The sequence below is a fragment of the Penicillium psychrofluorescens genome (genome assembly GCF_964197705.1).
Source record: "Penicillium psychrofluorescens genome assembly, chromosome: 4".
Lineage (NCBI taxonomy): Eukaryota > Fungi > Ascomycota > Eurotiomycetes > Eurotiales > Aspergillaceae > Penicillium > Penicillium psychrofluorescens.
In genome coordinates, this window is record NC_133442.1 from 2,426,710 (window position 1) to 2,445,825 (window position 19,116).

The window sequence follows — 19,116 nt, forward strand, 5'->3', positions numbered from 1 at the left end:
TTTGATTGATCTGCGGGGCCTCACTGTCGAAGAAAGCCCGTCCTGGTCCATATGTTTGCATGGGGGGATTGTACCAACAATATCAATAATATGATCTGGTCATTTGCTTTATTTATTGTGCCTCGTGTAGACTACTGGTGCACATGAAGAATCGGCCCAGTTGGCCTTGCGGTCCAGCCGCCATGTTCCATGGCTGCTCGGGTATTAGCAGCAATCTCCGGTCCAGCCAGTACCCTTGCGCATGGCATCATTCATCCCCAGTGTCACCGTCTGAGGCATCCCGGCATTTGCTCCACCCGAGGCGCCGAACCCTTTCACTCCACTCCGTCGGTCATTGAGGTCGTATCTACCGGCTTCGATATTGCGGTAAATCCTCTCTGCTACCTCTAAGAAAGCCCGTTCCACTCCATCCCCAGATTTGGCACTCGTCTCCACGTAGCGTATGACGTTATTCAAGCGGCACCATTCCTCGGCTTCTTGCTGCGTGACCTGTCTTCGATTGGAATCGGAGTTCTCGCCAGTCAGATCAGATTTATTGCCAACCAGAATCACCACGATGCCATCTTCTGCAATTTGCCGTAGGTCCTGAAGCCACTGGGTGCAGGATATAAAAGTCGAGCGCCGAGAAATGTCAAAGACGAGGAGAGCACCAGAGGCGCCTCGGAAGTAAGAGCGGGTGATGGATTTGTAGGTTTCTTGTCCGGCAGTGTCCCACAGAGATAACTTCATTCGTTTCTGGGAAGGGGAGGCTTGCGGCTTTCGAGGAGGGGTAGGGAGGCCCGACGTAGCAGTCGCCTGAGGGGGCTCATCGCCCGTCGCAGGCGCATCGGGCGACGAGCCAGACGGTTGTCCGTCAAGCGCTAGCCCCAGGTCCAGAGAGGCCGGCGGGCCCACCGGCACAATCCGCGATCCGAACTCGACGCCGATGGTGACATCGTGAGAGGCAGAGAACCGGCCCTCACAGAGTCGGATGGTGAGCTGTTACCGGGTTAGTTGGAGACGTTGCGGAGTATGGGGAGGCACCATACGCACACTGGACTTGCCGGTACCGGAGTCACCGATGCAGACGAGCTTAGCGATGTAATCCCATGGTTGTGACATGGAGAGCAGTAGGAAGGTGCAAAAACAAAACAGCAACAGCAACCAAGACGGAGCTGCTCTCCGCACGGCTGAGTCAGCGATCGTGACCCGCGCAGATGACGCTTGCATCACCACCTGACCTTGCCTAACTGTCTCTCTCTCTCTGCTTCTCCAACTCTCCTGGACTCTGTCTATCTCTCTCTATCTCTCTCTCCTTCACGGTGGGCCATGTTCTCGGAATGTATGTCTCGTCGGATCTTGATCTGGCTATCTATTTATCCATCTATCTATCAATCTAGTGATCCACTGAGAGCCTACGCTAACCACCGTTGCAGACGCTTCGCGATTCCTGGCTCAGTCACAGTCGCGGGTAGCAGCCCGCCCTGATGAGCTCCAGAGGACTGGACGTGGCCGCCCAAACCAGCAAGGTAGCTCGCGTCACCCATCCTCGCGCTCCTTCTTACCCAGAGCCGGCGATCCCTATCGACCGGGTGCGTCCCAAGTCTCCAACTTCCCGTTTGCTTCACGCGCATCGGTTCAACCGGTCCCTCTTTTCTACAGCGCCACGGATGAGTTTCGGGAAGAAGATGACGAGACAGAACGAGAACGGGAGATCGCGGATTTCTATGCCTTGCAACGATCACGGCGGCATTTCGGCGATAGCAATTTGAAGGATTCTTCAGAGTTAGAAGATGACTCAGAACGATCGACGGGACTGGATGAAGGAACCTCATTATACGATGATCGCCCAGGTCATGGAAAAGGCATCAAAAGTTCGTGGCGTGGCGAAAAGAGCGTTCCTGCCGCCCAACAGTCTCGCATCGAGCCTGTGGAAGAGGTGGCGGAGAACGACATTGGGTATCGCGGGAACTCCACCAGCAGGGCCAGGGGTAATCTGGTTGATGTTGGGCTCGAGGATTCCCTAAGGGCCGACCTTGACGAACCCGCCGACGATCCACCCATTCAACGATTTCGGGAACGCACCCCTATCAGAGAGGATACTTTTAAAACCACCGATTCTCCAGATCAGGATGCAGCATTTTCTTCCAGTGTCCCTCGACCGTCCAGCTCAACAAACTCTCTACCAGCATCGATATCGCCCCTCGCATCGGAATCTTCGCTACATGACGCCTTCTGGGGCCAGCTGTTTTTGATATCCATTGCAGGCTTATTTGCTACTGCATTCCTGGTTTACCTCCATACCTCCACACCGTCTGGAGACAAGGGCAAGTGGGGTGACACCATATACTTTACCCTTCACGGCTCTTACTTCCTTCTCGGAATTTATACTCTCGTATCAATTTTCGTGTCTCTCCTTTGGCTCGCTTTGCTGCGCTCCTACGTGCGACTGCTAGTCTACATCATCGTGGTCGCAGTTCCGATCATATTATACTCGTTCTCCTTGTACCCATTTATCTCGAGCTTCAAAGGAGCATGGCACGGGGCAAGCATCCAAGATAAAGCAATGCGGTGGGGCTCACTTGTGCCGTTTCTGCTGGCCAGCGTATGGATCTACAACGTCGTCAGGGGCCGACGGTCGTTGGGAAAGGCGATAGGTATTCTTGAATTCGCATGCCGGATCCTAGCTGCGAATCCTGAGTTGCTTGTTCTCGGCTTGGGTGTTTTGGTTTGCGTGGTCCTCTGGACGTGGTCCTGGATGCTGATGTTCACCCGCGTGTTCCTAGGCGGGCATCTGGCGGGCCCGCGGTCATTCATTATCGACCTCAGCAGCTGGTGGCTGGGAGTTTACTTCGTGGTGGTTTATCTCTGGTCAATGGGCGTCATCGCAGGGATTCAACGAGCGGTCACAGCCGCAACAGTGAGCCAATGGTACTTCCACCGCTTGGCTAGCCCGGCACCCACCTCGAGGCAGATTGTGCAAGCAGCAGTCGTCCATGCCGGAACAACATTATTTGGTACCGTTTGTCTGTCCCGGCTCCTGGGCCTACTGGTTCGGCTTCCTCTTCTTGTGCTACCTGGCCGTCTGTCTTCGCTCCTCAGTCTCTTTGCCTATTCCTTGATCCCTACACCCCTCACGTTCCTCACGAATCCTCTTGCTCTCACATATGCAGCAATTCATTCGCAGCCGCTCGCTGCCTCTGCGCGTGGGTTAAGTCAAATGTCCATTCTCTCCCCGTCCGCGGCATCGACGTCCCTGCATCCTCGGTCTTATTCTCACGCTTCTGGATCTACATCACTGATTTCATACCGACTTTCCAAGTTGATTCTGCATGCAGTCCGTTTCATAATGTCCCTGGCTCTCGGATTTGGTGGCTGGGTGACCACTGCTCGGGGCCTAGTCACATCCGCCAGCGGAGGCACCATCCGGGGCAGCCTGTATGCGTATGTGGTTGGTCTCATTGCAGGTACAATCGGCTGGAGTGTTCTGGGTGCTGTAGAGGGAGTTATTGCTGACATTGTCGATGCCACCGTCGTCTGCTGGAGTAGCGAGGTGGGCATCTACGGCCGCGAAGCCCGATACTGCCGCGAGGCCGGATGGCTCTTTGGCGACTCGGAGCCCAGGCATGCAAGATTCGGCGACGTTTAGCTCTTTCTGTGGCTTCACCATATAAACCTTGCGTGCTTTTCATGATTATGATTTCATCCCCTTCTTGATGCGTATACATTCTGTGCATTGGTTTACAACTTACTCCATATACCTAGCGTCATGAGTTTTTCTTTTTCTTACAAGTCCAGTCTAGTCTGATGATGTACGTGTAGAAGTGAAGGGCAGATTGTGAAAAGTTTGAACAGGAGGTTCCCTTCAACGGGTATGTGTGCTCATCTCATTGGTATATCCAACAAACCCGCCAAGTAACTACACGAAAACCCATAACTCAAGGTATCTTGAAAACGCTTGTGAAACGCAGACCTGGGACGCCAGATCCATCCCTTCCGACCTAATAGAATAAAAACCGAAGGAAAGAAAAATCATGCTCATCTTGGTCTCTTAAAGATCGAGACGCCCGGTCCAGTCTACGCCTTCTTTGGCACACCATTCCTTCAAAAGCGCCCAGGCAAAGCGTACCACCTCTATGGGCGAAGTCGTGCTGCCGAGAGGCAGAAAATATGCACCGGAATAGTCACCCGCTTTCAGCTGCGGCCTCCCTCGCTCAGAGTAGTTCCGAGACCGTCCAGACCAGGTTTTGGGAAACTCGCGAGCGAGAACATCCTCAGATAGGCCGCGGGTACCCTCAAGCCACAGCTTCTGGGATTCCTTGTGGAACTTGGGAAGCTGGTTCTTCAGTTCGATGAATTCCTTTCGGCTTTTCTTGGTTTCATCCGATAAAACGGTGTTGCCGTCGCTTCCTGGCGTGGGAACCGGGGTGTGCTCTCCAGGGAGTGGGATGATAGCGAGACGTTCGAGATCCAGGGAATGGATCGCATCGTAAGAGATGGCACCGAGAAGGACAGAAAGACTGTACAGAGCCGGATAAGGTGCGCTTTTATTCTTGACCACGCGCCAATATGGCAAAATCGATTGCCAGGCCGAGGAGTCACCAACCTGGCGGGCTAGGGACTTGGATTGGTCATCTGCCACGAAGGCGAGAATAAAGCACATAATGGCCTCAACTGCGGTAACGGCTGCGAGCTTCTCATCGGTGGCAGTGGCGTCCTGTCTAGTGCTGTGTCGATCTGCAGCATGTTTCAATTCGCGACCAATCGCTCCAAATTTCTGATACTCATCTCGCCAGACTCTGCGCTCGTTACTGCGATCTGGCTGCGTTGGTGATACTTTTGTGCCTGATTCACTGGGGTCATTGCGGCGAGAGACAGAAACTTTAGGGTCTTTGAGAGGCGTGATCGAACTTGACTTGGCCTTGTCATGCGCGGACGAAACAGACGAGCTTAGAGAGGGGTGAGAAGCGGGAGTGCGAGGCTTCTCGGTTGACGCTTTGCGTTCCTTTGCGTGGTCATCTAAAGCATTGATCGTCTCGTCTGTCTCGTGCTTTGTCTTGCCCTTCGCTCGACTAGATGAAATATTTCCACGAGCCGACGTTGACGTGACATCTTCTCCTTTCCTCTTCTTCCTGTCCTGGAGGTCATCATCGCGGTCGGTGTCCTGACCTCTCGGTGATTCCAAACTATGCGTTTTCCGTTTGCCGGAAAACTTCAAGAGGGCTTCCACCCGTTTTCGGTTCGACTTCCCATACCGCAGTTTGACGACGCGCTGTGGCTTTGAAGTAGCGACGCGAGCACGGGCCTTTGTATCGAGCAGGTGGTTATCTTTAGAATGCTCATGTGGACTGGGATACTTGCGATGCAGGGTATGGTGGCTCGAGCTGCCGCCGCTTTTTGATATATCGTCTAGCTTCGGCTTGGCGCTTGTAATAGGCTCAGGTTTTGGGGAGTGGTCGCGGACGGGTGGGCGATCCCCAAGTTGGGCAAGCTCCTTTTCAATATCCGGCGGAAGAGTAGGAGAGAGCAATCGTGGAAGCTTGGGGCCGCCTGAAGTCGGTGGAAGGGTAGGTGATAGAAGCGTTGGAAGCCCGGGGGAGTGGGATGTGGAAGGGGTGGCATCCCGACGCGCTTCTTTCTCCGGGGAGAGGCGTGGCTTCTTTGGGGAGTGAACCTCGGAGTTATTGCTTCTCTGTGCTTGTGTATGTCCCGCACGAGTCTCCGATGGGCGTTTTTGACTCCCACGGTCTGCTGAATGATGTGCAGGTGGTTTTGATGGTTTTTGGTGCGAGGCTATCGGATTGTCGTGTTTTACAACATCGACGTGAATTGCGGGCTGCATCTCTCCGGGATCCGCCACGCTTGCGTCTCCAGATATCTGACCTGCGGGGGAGGCAGCTGTGCCACTAGTCTTCTGGTTCTTGTAGTCCTTCAGGCTGATCTTCTTTCGCGCCACACCGTCCTTTGGATTGTCTGTGGTCGTTTGGGCAGATGATCGATCTGCCATAATGCTCCCAGTTTCGTCCGACCAATCTCCCACGGCCACCAGGAGAGAATCTGCGTCCTGATGGGTCAGGAAGGTCATGTACTGGAGTTGCTGCTCTTCTGGGCGAAACGGTCTGTCATGCCCTATTGCCCAATTTTCGGAGAGTCGGCCTCCAAGGCGGAAAGGCGCATTGGTGGGAAGGGCCAAGAGGAAGGGATGAAGCGGAAGGACTTGCTCAGAGAGGTGCTTCAGTCGTCGATCCAGTGCAGCGAGCTCGGATGCAAATGGCGGATGGGGTGCACGTTGGGAATTGTTGGTATCGTCGTCCGTGAAGGGGGATGGTGGTTCGTTCACCGACATCGCCGTCTTGCGCGACTCGACCGTTCCACGGCAATTCCGAAAGTCACTCTCTCAGCCGATTGAGGATGTGGGAGCGTGTCACGGGAGGGTCGGCCAGTCGGGTCCCATGCGCCTTTTTTTCAACAAGGTGGGATGAAGTCGTCAACGCATCCAGTGTGAGGAGTCAATCTGCACGCATCCGCCTTTCTGGGAATTGTGGTTCAGGGCATCATAGGACCGGGGGCGCGTAGGGGAGGGTGCAATCCCATCGAGGTGCGCGACCGAGGGGGGCGCGGGTGTTGCGCAAAGGCGAATTTCGGCCGGGATTGAGCGAGACGGGGAAGGGGAAAGTCGTGGGGGAGATTCAGCCGTTATCGTCGTCGTCCGGACCCACGCGACTGGGGCTTCGCCTTGTGTTGTTCTCTCACGCTCTCCTCGTGGTACCGTTTGGGCGCAGGTGGCAGAGGAGGAGCAGCAGGAGGAGGAGCAGAGTAGGGAGGGAGCAATGCAAAGGGTAAGGGAAAGGAGAAAGGTGAGGAGGATGGGAGGGATCGAAGGAGAGAGGAAAGAGAGAAGAGAGAGAGAGGAAAGCGCGGAGATGCTTGGCACAATACGGTGATTACGTTACGTATACATCAAATTTGGGAACACCACTGTAAGACTGGCGACACCATTGATTGATTTGATCCTACGAAAGGAAGAAAAGGCAGGCTATCCCAAAGCACTAACTAGAGTAGAAGAGAAGGGGCGCTTTCAACACGAACCATCAGGACTGATCGTCCGCGGCAAACTTCTCGTTCCAGAATGCCCGGTAGTGCTTCTGCCGCCCACCCTCCGAGATCTCCTCCACCTCCTTCGGCGTCAGCGAGAACGTCAGCGTCCGCAGGTAGCTGTTCATGCGCGTTTCCTTGCCGCTGGTCGTGACGGCCACACACCCCTGGTCGATGACCCAGCGCAGCAGGATCTCTGCTTCGCTGACAGCATACTTTTGCGCCAGACCCGACAGCAAAGGGTCTAGCGGGCCTCCCTGGACCCGCATGATAGGGCTCAGCCCAGCATAGCTGGTGGTCTTGATGCCCTTACTCTCCTGCCAGGCGACGAGGTTGCCGTGCTGGAGGTACGGGTGGAACTCGATCTGGTTGACGGCCGGGGTGACTGTGGCTGTCTTCAATATAGTTTCCAAGTGGCCTTGCAGGAAATTGGAGACCCCGATAGAGCGCGCCTGTCCGGCCTCTTTCACTTGCTCCATGGCGGCCCAAGCGGTTTGGAGCTCGCTTTCGGTCGTCGCAAAGAAGGGCGCGTGGATCAGGTACCTTCCTGGCGGTTAGCCTGGCTGACCTTGGTTTGGGCGTGAAGGAATCACCTACAGATCCACATAGTCGAGCTGTAGCTTCTTCAGACTGGCTTCAATCGCCCGGGGAATGTCGGCAATGGAGGTGTTGACCTTGGTCGTCACAAAGAGTTGCTCGCGAGGCACTCCGCATTCCTTGATCGCGAGCCCGAGTTCCTCCTCCGTGTTGTAGACCTCGGCACCGTCGAGGTGGTAGTATCCTAGCTTGACGGCGGTTTTGATTGACTCGACCAGGTCACGGTTGATCTCTTTGTCGCCCGATTTCTTGTACCAGGCTGTGCCGGAGCCATAGCCCAGCTGGGTCGGGTTAACGAACGGAAGAATTTAGATACCGGTATATACTCACGACGGGCATGGCGGCACCAGTGTTGAGCTTGACTGCCGGGATGTTTCGGGCCATTGTTGTCAGTATTTAGTATTGCGACGAATAACAAAGGAAAAGGAAAGGGAACGAAAAGAAAAAGAGGAGCCCATAGCGTGTACCTCGGGCCATTATTAGTGATGGAAGTTACTAGTTTCACCGTGATTAGTGAGAGCAACCAAACATGAGTAATGATGTGATGTCACCTTGCTGTTTTCTCTTTTCTTCAGCTTCAACCTCTCCATGAACTCGTTGTTGCATCGATACATGTACTCGCCCACCAGCCTGGCTCGCAGTCGACTGGCCCAGATGGCGTCCCATGTCGCCTCCCCCGCGGGCGTCCCCCTGGCGGACCTGCCCAAGTCGAACGTCTTCACTTCTAAACTCCCCGCTGACCCCGCCTTCGAAACGCCCGAGGCCTCGCACAGGACGCCACGGGAGACTCTCGGGCCGCGCATGGTGAAAAGCGCGTTGTTCACCTATGTACGCCCAGAGCCATCCGACGAGCCGGAGCTGCTGGGTGTCAGCCCCAAGGCCATGCAGGATCTGGGCTTGAAGCCCGCAGAAGAGCAGTCCACTCAATTCAAGGCACTAGTCGCCGGAAACGAGATCGAATGGAATGAAGAAAAGGGGGGGATCTATCCGTGGGCTCAGTGTTACGGAGGTACGTTGCCCTCGCCTCAAAACAGAGAGCAGGGTCACTAACAATTCCAAGGCTGGCAATTGTAAGCAGAATGCGAGAATCCGGGTGAGACTTCGAAATTAACAACTTTCAGCGGCCAATGGGCTGGACAACTTGGGGATGGAGTAAGGCAACTCCTAGAGGGCATGCGAATCGATCGCTAATGGACATCCTCAGCGGGCAATCAGTCTGTTCGAATGCACTAACCCACAGACTAAGATACGCTATGAATTGCAACTCAAGGGCGCGGGCAAAACCCCTTACTCGCGTTTTGCAGATGGCAAGGCCGTGCTGCGATCGAGTATCCGTGAATATATTGTCTCGGAAGGTAGGCACTGTCCACCGAGCGGAACCGCAATAAACTGAGCATCTGTAGCCCTCAGCGCCCTGGGCGTGCCCACCACTCGTGCGCTCTCCCTCACCTTGTTACCTAACTCCAAGGTTTTGAGAGAACGTATCGAACCAGGAGCAATCGTCGCGAGATTCGCCGAGTCCTGGCTACGCATTGGCACCTTCGACCTACTTCGCCTCCGCGGGGATCGTGACTTGATCCGCAAGCTTGCGACATACGTTGCGGAGGACGTTTTCGGGGGTTGGGAGACTCTTCCGGCTGCTGTGTCCGTGCGTGAAGGCCAGTCCGCGGCAGAGATAGATAACCCCTGTCGGGGGATCCTGCGAGATGAGCTCCAAACACACCAAGGCGCCGAGGAGAACCGGTTCGCGCGGCTGTATCGAGAGATCGCCCGACGCAATGCAAAGACGGTGGCTGCGTGGCAGGCGTACGGGTTCATGAATGGAGTCCTGAACACCGATAACACATCCATATACGGACTATCACTCGACTACGGCCCATTTGCCTTCATGGATAATTTTGACCCGCAGTACACGCCGAACCATGATGACCATATGCTGAGATATTCATACCGAAACCAGCCCAGCATTATTTGGTGGAACTTGGTCCGACTTGGTGAATCCCTGGGCGAGCTGCTGGGAGCAGGGGAACGAGTCGATGCTGACAGCTTTGTCAAAGACGGCGTGACGGAGGAGATGGAACCGGAGATCGTCCAACGTGCGGAGAAGATCATTGAGCGCACAGGCGAGGAATTTCGAGCAGTGTTTTTGAATGAGTACAAGCGACTGATGGGTCGCCGACTGGGGCTGCAGACACAAAAGGAATCGGACTTCGAGGCCCTATTCTCGGAGATGCTAGACACTCTCGAGGCCTTGGAGCTCGATTTCAATCACTTCTTCCGGCGACTCTCGGGCATTTCGCTGTCGGACGTGGAGACGGAAGAAAAGCGAGCAGAAACCGCCTCTGTTTTCTTCCACACGGAAGGATTCGGGGGTATTGGCTACACGGAAGAGTCTGCAAGAGCTCGCATCGCCAAATGGCTTGATGGCTGGCGCACCCGAGTGTTGGAAGACTGGGGCCCTGGCAGTGATGGGGAAAGACAGAAAGCTATGAAGGCTGTGAATCCCAATGTGAGTTCCTTTGCTCTCTTATGGTCGACGACTAGATGACTGACGGGGACTGTACTACAGTTTGTGCCGCGAGGATGGATCCTCGACGAGGTCATCGAACGCGTTGAGCGCAAAGGGGACCGGGACATTCTGGGGCGAATCATGCAGATGTCTCTGAATCCGTTCAACGATGAATGGGGGCTCAACAAGGAAGAAGAGGAGCGCTACTGTGGCGAAGTGCCCAAGTACAAGAGAGCCATGCTGTGCAGTTGCAGCTCGTGAGGGTTACATATAGCAAGATCAGTATCTAGAACGAAATGGAAGACCGTCTTCGGCATTGAATTCTTTTTGTAGGCAAAAAATCATGAACGCTTTTTCGTTCCTGCTCGTCCCCGAGTAAAAACACCATCTGCCAGCCAGATCGCCTGTGGCACCTTGTTGTCACTTTCCACGCAGAAAAGACATGAAACCATGATGGACCGAGTGTACAGGTGAGGGCACCGCAAAAAGAAACCAGAGAGGAACAAGAGACTGGGATCGTGAATGGAAGCCGTGATCTCATCATTAATACATGGAGGAAGGGAAAATCCAGGGGTGTCGCGACGTAGATCGCTCTTCCGATATGCATGCATGTGACTAGAGATGGGATGGAAAACGAGCGTTGCAGGACGCCGCCAGCCATCTAGTTCGGGCAGGCAGCCTGGACGTGGCCGGGCTGCTTGCACTTGTAGCAGACGCGCTCACCCCGGGCCTCGGTAGGGCAGTCACGAGAGAGATGACCAACCTCGCCGCCTGAATTTGAGTTAATAAACGACCGAGAGGGGGGAAGAAAAAGAAACAACTAACAGTTGTAGCACTTCTGGCCGTGAGTGCAGTCACGAGCCATGTGGCCGAATCCACCGCACGAGTAGCAAGTCTGCGCACGGCCACCGCCGAAGCCGCCGCCGCTACCGCCGCCGTAGCCACCGTAGTTCTGGCTGCAGTTGCGCGCAATGTGTCCGACCTGACCGCACTTGTAGCATTCCTGGCCGCCGCCCTGGCCACCCTGGGCGCCGCCGCCGTAGCTGTCACCGCCGGCCTGGGTGCAGTCACGAGAGATGTGACCCGTCTCGCCGCAGCGGTAGCAGGACTTCTCCTTGGCGGGCAAGGAGCACTCGCGGCCTGGCAGAGGTCAGAAGGGGTTGATGGACGAGGCGACAGATATCAACTTACTAACGTGGCCCTGGCCTGTAGGTGCAATTGAACTCGGTTAGCCATCGTTGATCAAAAGCACTCAATAGTCGAGAGACAACGAGAGGATGCATACCACCGCAGTTGTAGCTACCGAGAACGAATCAGCTTAGGGTCACTCGAAGAGCGCAAGAGAGATATTACCAAGTAGGAGTACCCTTCTTGGGGCAGTCGCGAGCCTAGAGAAACCTGATGAGTATCACACTGACAGCGAACGAGCGAGCGAGCGAGAGGTGCTCAACGGAAAATTACCTGGTGAGAGACTTCGCCACCTGCGGAGGAAAAAGTGTGTCAGTCCAACGCTCGCCAGTTCCTTACTTCGGGGAGATGTGGTCGCGATCGCGACGGAGGGGGTTTTGAGAACGAGCCACGGAGTGGCCTCACGCTTGTCGCTGAAGCCGAGGGGCCATTCCCAGCAGGTTGTGGGAGCCTGCAGAGCCTTCAAGCGGAAGCGGGGCAGAAGGAAACTTACAGTTGAAGCAGCCACGAGCACCGGTCTGGTAGTCCATGATGACTGAAAGAGAAGTGAATCAAGGAAGAAAGAAGAGAGGTGAGAAAGAAAAGGGGAATGTGGTGGGAGACAAGAAAAAGGTGATGGAGGTTGAGCAGAGCAGAAATTGATGGGGCGCGAAAGTTTTGTGGGGAGAAATCCCGCTGCTTAGTCTTGCAAAACTCTGTCATCGTATCGGCCATCATTGAGTTCTTTGGCTAGCTATCGGTAGGTAGGATTATAATGATGATTATTATTATTAGGAACAAGATCTAGGTAGGTTGACTGCCTTTTTAAACAGCCGCCCACCGCTAGGGTCCCCAGCCCCGAAGACCTTGCGCTACGCGGACGGAGAAGGTATATACATCAATGGCATCATCGTCCTCCTCCTCAGGTGAAGTCGTAGCATTCAAGCAGCGGCGTGCCAATCCCTTTCTCGCGAAGTAAAACCACTCGCTCCTCGTCAAATCCGACACATCCCTGCATCCGAGTCGCCCCGGCAGTTAGCCCTACCGGATTGGCCTCAAGGACCGGCCCTGGCAGCGGCGGCTTGTTCTCCGCGCTGATCTGAATACTGTTCTCCTCCACTGGCCGGCGAGTATTCAATGAGGCAACAGCCATCTCCAGCTCCCAGATGCGAAGCTCATCCCCTCGAGAGCTGACCGACACGGCCTTCCCGCGGTTGGTCACTTGCACGGCGGACACCGACGAGGTGTGGCCCCAGAGCCGCTGGCCACCTCGAACAAATAGAGTGTTGGTGGTCGACACTACCAAATACATGGTCAATGTGTTGTCCGCATGCGAAGTCAGCAGGTACGGGTGCGAGTAAGACATGGAGGTTGGCGGTTGCTGGTGTATTATGGAGGGCACACTGGGTGCCCCGGAGGCAGACGACTCATACTGGGCCGTGGAATGACGCCGTTTTCGTGTCTGTGGTAGACCCTGTAATGGCTGTATCCCGTATTGGGAGTCTACCGTCGTGGCGAGTTGTGAATCTCGCTGTTGGCCATCTTTGCCCAAACGCAACTCTTGAATCCCTAAAGACCAGCCACAGCCAATGTGGAAGAAGCTATAAACAATTGTGGCGGTGATGTCGAACGGCGAGACCCGAAGAGATAGAGTCATTGGTGCGACAATGTTATCCGCTCGGAGGGACGCGAGCTGCTGGGGTTCCTTGGCTGCAGTGGCCGAACCTGCGGCATGCGGCGTAGGACGCAAGTTGTACAATGATAGAATTTTATGTTGAGAAACCATGAGGAGATATGGTGATGATGAGGCCATGGCGGTGATGGCTCCACCGCTAGACCCGATATGAGATGATCGCAAGTCCAAATGAAATGTCTGAGGGTTCCAAAAGTAGAGACTGAAGCAGCCGTTTACAAATCCAACCACGATCTCAATTCCATCTTTTTGTTGGCTCACGGCTAGAGCTGTCGGTGCTGTCGCAGATGACTTGGATTGGCCATCGGAAAAGGAAGCCCTGGCCAGGCAGGACTTGGGGTCGTTTGCCGTCCAGGCCCGCAGTCCATAAGTCGAATCGGCCGTGAAGACGATACCAGCACAGAGCTTCACGAGCATGGGAGGGCATGGTGGCTCAGCAAATTCGACTTCGGTCACTCGGCAAGCTCCTTTTGACCAGTTGTGTCGAAGCCGATACTGTCTCTTCCAGTTGGTCACCCTACCGTCCTCTGCTAAGTGGCTGTGATCGAACCACGTCGAGACTTTCGGCGAATACTCCGTCTTGGAAGGAGCCAGAGTTGTGCGCCGGGAATTTGCCAATCGTCGGGCTCGAGGTCGCACCCACTGAGAGTAATACTGTCTTTTCCAGAGCTCCGAGTCTCCACTGAGGGCATTGAACCGACGGGATAAACTGCGAGACCAAAGTTAGCACCGGTTCACAGAGCCAAGGAAAAATAAGCCTTACCTTTGGCAGACATTCAGGGATGATATTGGAAGGAAGGACAGGATATGCAACAGAAGTTCGTCACTCAAGGATGAGAGGCGGTCGAGCGAGCCCGTCTTCGCATTGCGTGCTCGCTTGGTCGGGGGCACACTCGGTTGGGGATCCTCTCGACGTCGCTTCAACATGCTGTATCATCTAGACTACGATGAAGTCAAAATGAAGAATGTAATGAACATCGGCGGCAGCGAGTCAAAGGAATAATGAGGAAGAAAGGAAGAAAAGAAAGAACGCATGGCTGATCGATCGACCTTATCGTTGATAAGCACCAAGGCGGTGAAGCCCTGGCAATTACAGTCCGTCGCGTCCGAGTCGCGTTGACCACCTCGTCAAGCTAAGGAAGGACATGGAAGTCCTCAAGGAACTTCACGCCTCAGTCGCAGAGGCATGTGAGGTGTCCTTCGATAATGCCTACCGACATCTGAATTCCTCACTGGCCCGCTCCGATGAGCGCGTGCGGGAGGCCGAACACAATGCATTGATGGCCAGCCAAGCCCAGAAAGCGGCCGAGGACCGAATCCGAGCACTCCAGTATGAAGTCTCGGTACTCCAGACGGAGCTGAAGCGCTACGAGGTGGATCCGAAAGGTCTTGAACTCCCCCAGAAATTCGCCAATCTGGAAGACGAGTTTTCCCCGAAACATGTTTGGGAGAGCCATCTGGACCATGCTCATCCCGAAGCCGACCGGCCACCCAAAGGGGTCGAGGCCAAGTACACAGCATTATATGACAACCTGAAGACATTCATCCAGACCTGGAGTGGCCTCAAAGTCAGAGTGTTGCAGCATAAGAAGAAGTTGAGGCATTGGGATCGCCAACTGGAACGGGATGAGTTCACGCTCGTGCGCAATGGTTTGCCGGTCACTTTTCGAAAGGTTCCAAGCGGCGTGGGCAACCAAAATCACAAAAGCCCGGTCTCTTCTCGGAAACGATCATATTCAAAATCTCATGAGGCCTCCGAGGCCCCTTCGCATGACTCCGACGCCTTACCGAACCAGAATTCAGCGGCAGACAGGATTTCCAACATCAAGACTGAGCAGCAAAGCCAGAATCTAACTCGCTCAGAACCACCAGAGCCGCCTTCAACCCAGTCTAGTTCCCCTGGATGTGACCCCACATCTTCTGAACCCGGCTCTTTCGAAGGTCAGGATTTCCTGCCAAGTGTGCCACTGCAGAAGAGAAAACGAATGCCATGGAAAACCCCTTCCAATAACAATGCATTATCCCATAGTCATCCAAGAGGTGTTGTTTCTGACCAGCCGGTGCTCATTAAAAGTGAACCTGTGTCCTCGAGTCCAGTCCGCCAGCTGTCACAGTCACTTGGACAGCTTCCTCCCGGCACGCAGGATCTTGACGAGATTGGCATAACAGTACCAACGCCCACGAAACGCAAAGCCGAGTCCAGGAACATCTATACCGAGTACACACAGGCTTCTCACGGCGACTCTGACTTGACTCAGCCTTGCCCTCAACGAATACGGCCAGACGAGCAATTGCCCCAGCCATCTGTGCTCCAGCCTGTTGATGGTAATGCACGCACTTTCAATGTCTCTGGGCACGGATCCGACACCAAAAGACGGAGACAGATGGATATGGATCAGCGTGCGATACCCGATCTGGCCGAAGATGGTGACCGAGACGAGTGGGATATGGTGCCACCGAACGCGAAGAAGTCTAACAAGATCCCTCGGCGACGTCTACACGATCTTCTAGAGGGGTCATTGCCCTCTAAATCACCCCTGAGATCTCCCCACACCACCATGATTACGATCCACGATCGCGTAGATGGACGGTCGACGCCTCCAGGAACCCGTGCGCCAAATAGAACTTCCACTCCGGAGCCAGCCCTGCCGCAATCGGAGAGGAAGACTGCTACGCGAACAAACCTGGATGACTTGCCCCCGGAAGTGCGTCCCGAAGACGAACCATTCCGAGCCCTACCACTGGATCGGTTGACTCTGAACCATTTTAAGATTAATTCCGCACGAAATCAGGGGGCTGACTACGCATACGACGCGGTGATTCGCAAGAAAGATGACCGAAAGTGTCTCCTCGGCTGTACTCGCCCGGGATGTTGTGGGGATCATTTCCGTGGCCTGGCTCGTCTTGGTGGTTTGCCATCCCATTCGACGGAGGCAAACCAGGAAGAGGAGCAAAGGATTCTTGAGGAATACATGGGCGATGATCAGCACCTGCTTGCCGGACTGAGCAGCCAGGATCGCGAGAACCTCCTGGTAGAAGCGAGGACCCGACTCATGGCCAACCAATACGGCAAACACCGACACACGCACCCACGCGCGCAAACACCTCCCGGATTCTGGCGGACCGAGATGCCCGACTCCCAAGAAGAAGAATGCGACCGCAAAGCAGCGTGGCAGCAGGAGCGGGAGAAGGTCGAGGAGCGGTATCGCGAGGCCATGCGGCCGGGCGGGTTATGGCAGTGGGCGGATGAATAAAACATCTGAAGAACGACAGTCGTATTAAATCATATTCAATCATACCCTACAGGACTGTCGTCTACTGTATGTAGTATAAGAATTACCGGAAGCAGAACAGCCTCGGTTCGTCGTCTTGGCAGATCCACGTGCCCCCCTGGCCCAACCTCGTCATTCTTTCTCATCCCATCCGATGGCTCTCGGTTGTCTGTCGGTGCTGAAACCATGATGGAAACGGCGAAGAATATCCAGAATCCAATCCCTCCCGTGTTGCTACACCCTTCCAAATGGCTCTCGCTCTATGAGGATTTCGTGACCAAGAATGCCAGCTCGGTCGGCCAGGTTGAGTCGGCGCTGAGGTCGTTGACGTATATCATCCCAGGTAAGTCGCGCTGCTGGCTGGTTGTGCTCCCCAAGATCTGACTGACCCGCGATCTTTTCCAGGACGATACCGTGAATCGGAGATTACTTCAGAATGCGGTCAGTATCCCCATGCCTGGTTTTGGAGGGGGGGGTGTCTGACAGTCTTATGCAGTGCACTCCGGTGTCCAGCTGTTGTCGCTATATCACGATTCTCTGGTGTCGCGTGTCATATCTCGGCTGCCACCCACCATCCCTCGCCCGCCGCCGACACCTCATTCCCGATACACGAAATACTGGGCCTCGCGCTCTTCCCTATATCGCCGGGTCGCTCTTGCGCTTCAGATGCTTCAGTATACCGAATTACTCTGGGAAATGGCAGCACGGCGACGGGGCCAGAAAACTCGATGGCGCGTGGTCGTCTTTATTGAATTTGCCAAGGCAGTCTGCCGGTTACTTTTGCTTCGCTTGACCAACTCCAGGCCACTTGTCAGCCCGCCACTCCCGGACCGCGAAATCGACCCACGGTCGACGGAGGAGGAGGACCAGAGCGATTGGAACGGCACGCAGTCTCCCGTGAGTGAGCGGTCCTCGGACCTGAGTTGGACGATGCCTCGCACAGGACTCTCCCTCCCGTCCCTTCCGGACGTCGAGGATGTTTCAAACTATCTCATCTCCAAGGTGCTCACGGTCGATGACATCAAGTCACCCAGCGCACTCCTTCATCGCGTGACGGGGCAAGGACAATTGGCCGAAGTCCTTTACATTCTTCGGCCGGTGGTATACGCCCTGGCCATGCAGAGGTGGAGTGGAGACAAGCGAAGCTGGCGGCCATGGCTGATTGGATTTGGAATGGAATACGGCTGTCGGCAGCTTGCTAAACGGGATTTCCGTGAACGGGTTGCTGGCGGTCTTCGGGGGCTCACCGCGCTCGAGCGAGAGGAGCTGAAAAAGCGCGGGTGGTCCATGGGCTGGTGGTCAATGCGAGGCGCCTTCTATGAGAATATCACCAAGTATGTTCCCCTCTGGGACCTGAAGTGTGATCAATATACTAACCATTGGACACAGGTCATGGATTCAGAGCGTCACCGACAAGATGAAGGGTAAGCCTCTCCTGGACCTGGTGGGTAGTGTGGTGGAGGACTATGGATACCTGTGGGACAACTACTACTTCTCGACCGCGACCTTGTGATTCTCCCACTTCCCTTCAAAGATACCCTGCTGGACCGGCTTTGCATTATTTTACTTCAACACTCGTGGAGGAATCATTCCCTTTGTTTCTGGCGTCGTGAGAGATCTTTTCATGGGTATCATCAGTGTTGTATTAGTGAGGGTTCATGTTCATCTAGCTTTAATGGCGCCGTATCGTCTCAAAGAATCTCTGCCGGTCGGTGACCGTACCAATCTCGCAGTCCATCCCGCGTAGCGTTCTTTCCCAGCCCCGATGCCAGCAGGAATTCACTGAGCCGCGTGTTTCCCTCCTCTTCTTCCTCGTCCGGCCAGTCGACCCGGGCACCCCCTTTCAACTCCAGCATTTCCTTGGCTGTGCCCCAGCTGAATCGGCATTCGCTGCCCCATCCAAAGACCGGGTCCAGATTCCGTCGGAGCCAGCCAGTACACTTGGAATCTGAGGGATAACCACTGCCCCAGCCGTCCGGGGTGGCGTTCGGCGCGACCTTGGGGGATTGTGCCTTTAGCACCGACTCGTACAAGACCCCAAGCGCTACATCCCGGGTCACCTTGGCTGCCACACTAGCAGCACTGACACACGGATACAGCGAGTCCGCCTTTTTGGCTACCGTAATCTTCAGGGACGGGAAGATACGCTCCAGTTTAGCTTGGTATGTGGCCGGGTTGCCAATTGTGTCAATGTAGACCTCCCGCACGTCTACGGCGCGGTCCTCGACCACTCCGCGGATGAGCTCAATTGTCGCGTCCATGGCTTGCGCGTTCAGATTGTAAACGGCAACGCCGGGCCTCATCATGCCGGAGGAGATGTCGCGCGCAGAGAGGGATTTGATGGCGTACCCACAGGACTCAAACAGTGGATGGCCCGGGGTGTTGAGTAGCTGCATCAGGTTGGCGCGTACCGCGGGGGTGAGCGCCTTACTGTCGTCGAAGCCGTAGTCTCGAGCCAGTAGCGAGCGGTGCAGATCAAGAGGCAGGTAGAAGGCACCGTAGACCATTGGGCCTAGCACTGGGCCACGGCCAGCTTCATCGACACCTAGAACACATGGGGTGCTCTCTGTCTGGCTGGCGGACGTGTCTTGAGGGGTGATTTCCGCAGGGCAAGGCGTGTAGTAGGCGTAGGACTCGCCGGCCAGCAGAGCGAGTGTGTCTATGCTGGGAGGAATGAAGGCAGCGGACAAGGAGTCTGGCGGAGCATCGGGAACCGGAGTCGAGTGGCGATTGTCGTCCATGGTGGTAGTGAAATCACTACTATGTAGTTCTGTAGGGAAGTGGAAGAAGTGAACGCGTCGCCC

At 55.1% G+C, this 19,116-nt stretch overlaps 10 protein-coding genes across 10 annotated transcripts; 4 read left to right on the top strand and 6 right to left on the bottom strand.

The window, feature by feature from the left end:
• Positions 1 to 204: 204 nt before the first annotated feature.
• On the bottom strand, positions 205 to 1,101 carry PFLUO_LOCUS6542 (uncharacterized protein; the record flags this gene model as incomplete). The annotated part of the gene is made up of 2 exons (XM_073784095.1): positions 205 to 978; positions 1,033 to 1,101. 2 exons carry the CDS (start codon positions 1,099 to 1,101, stop codon positions 205 to 207), a joined length of 843 nt encoding a protein of 280 aa, XP_073640585.1.
• Positions 1,102 to 1,308: 207 nt separating this feature from the next.
• PFLUO_LOCUS6543 (uncharacterized protein) lies at positions 1,309 to 3,628 on the top strand (the record flags this gene model as incomplete). Its single annotated transcript, XM_073784096.1, has 2 exons — positions 1,309 to 1,321; positions 1,416 to 3,628. 2 exons carry the CDS (start codon positions 1,309 to 1,311, stop codon positions 3,626 to 3,628), a joined length of 2,226 nt encoding a protein of 741 aa, XP_073640586.1.
• Positions 3,629 to 4,030: 402 nt separating this feature from the next.
• PFLUO_LOCUS6544 (uncharacterized protein) lies at positions 4,031 to 6,325 on the bottom strand (the record flags this gene model as incomplete). Its single annotated transcript, XM_073784097.1, has 1 exon — positions 4,031 to 6,325. The coding sequence occupies one exon, from the start codon at positions 6,323 to 6,325 to the stop codon at positions 4,031 to 4,033; it is 2,295 nt and encodes a 764-aa protein (XP_073640587.1).
• A 745-nt stretch (positions 6,326 to 7,070) lies between these two features.
• Positions 7,071 to 8,055, bottom strand: PFLUO_LOCUS6545 (uncharacterized protein; the record flags this gene model as incomplete). The annotated part of the gene is made up of 3 exons (XM_073784098.1): positions 7,071 to 7,617; positions 7,672 to 7,952; positions 8,002 to 8,055. 3 exons carry the CDS (start codon positions 8,053 to 8,055, stop codon positions 7,071 to 7,073), a joined length of 882 nt encoding a protein of 293 aa, XP_073640588.1.
• Positions 8,056 to 8,259: 204 nt separating this feature from the next.
• Positions 8,260 to 10,441, top strand: PFLUO_LOCUS6546 (uncharacterized protein; the record flags this gene model as incomplete). The annotated part of the gene is made up of 6 exons (XM_073784100.1): positions 8,260 to 8,680; positions 8,732 to 8,741; positions 8,793 to 8,823; positions 8,912 to 9,026; positions 9,075 to 10,180; positions 10,241 to 10,441. 6 exons carry the CDS (start codon positions 8,260 to 8,262, stop codon positions 10,439 to 10,441), a joined length of 1,884 nt encoding a protein of 627 aa, XP_073640589.1.
• A 400-nt stretch (positions 10,442 to 10,841) lies between these two features.
• PFLUO_LOCUS6547 (uncharacterized protein) lies at positions 10,842 to 11,898 on the bottom strand (the record flags this gene model as incomplete). Its single annotated transcript, XM_073784101.1, has 7 exons — positions 10,842 to 10,951; positions 11,006 to 11,320; positions 11,372 to 11,386; positions 11,466 to 11,479; positions 11,534 to 11,568; positions 11,642 to 11,661; positions 11,862 to 11,898. 7 exons carry the CDS (start codon positions 11,896 to 11,898, stop codon positions 10,842 to 10,844), a joined length of 546 nt encoding a protein of 181 aa, XP_073640590.1.
• Positions 11,899 to 12,269: 371 nt separating this feature from the next.
• On the bottom strand, positions 12,270 to 13,967 carry PFLUO_LOCUS6548 (uncharacterized protein; the record flags this gene model as incomplete). Its single annotated transcript, XM_073784102.1, has 2 exons — positions 12,270 to 13,749; positions 13,804 to 13,967. The coding sequence occupies 2 exons, from the start codon at positions 13,965 to 13,967 to the stop codon at positions 12,270 to 12,272; spliced, it is 1,644 nt and encodes a 547-aa protein (XP_073640591.1).
• A 218-nt stretch (positions 13,968 to 14,185) lies between these two features.
• PFLUO_LOCUS6549 (uncharacterized protein) lies at positions 14,186 to 16,294 on the top strand (the record flags this gene model as incomplete). The annotated part of the gene is made up of 1 exon (XM_073784103.1): positions 14,186 to 16,294. One exon carries the CDS (start codon positions 14,186 to 14,188, stop codon positions 16,292 to 16,294), a length of 2,109 nt encoding a protein of 702 aa, XP_073640592.1.
• A 207-nt stretch (positions 16,295 to 16,501) lies between these two features.
• Positions 16,502 to 17,825, top strand: PFLUO_LOCUS6550 (uncharacterized protein; the record flags this gene model as incomplete). Its single annotated transcript, XM_073784104.1, has 4 exons — positions 16,502 to 16,655; positions 16,718 to 16,753; positions 16,809 to 17,646; positions 17,702 to 17,825. The coding sequence occupies 4 exons, from the start codon at positions 16,502 to 16,504 to the stop codon at positions 17,823 to 17,825; spliced, it is 1,152 nt and encodes a 383-aa protein (XP_073640593.1).
• Positions 17,826 to 18,003: 178 nt separating this feature from the next.
• On the bottom strand, positions 18,004 to 19,053 carry PFLUO_LOCUS6551 (uncharacterized protein; the record flags this gene model as incomplete). The annotated part of the gene is made up of 1 exon (XM_073784105.1): positions 18,004 to 19,053. One exon carries the CDS (start codon positions 19,051 to 19,053, stop codon positions 18,004 to 18,006), a length of 1,050 nt encoding a protein of 349 aa, XP_073640594.1.
• Between the last annotated feature and the right edge of the window lie 63 nt (positions 19,054 to 19,116).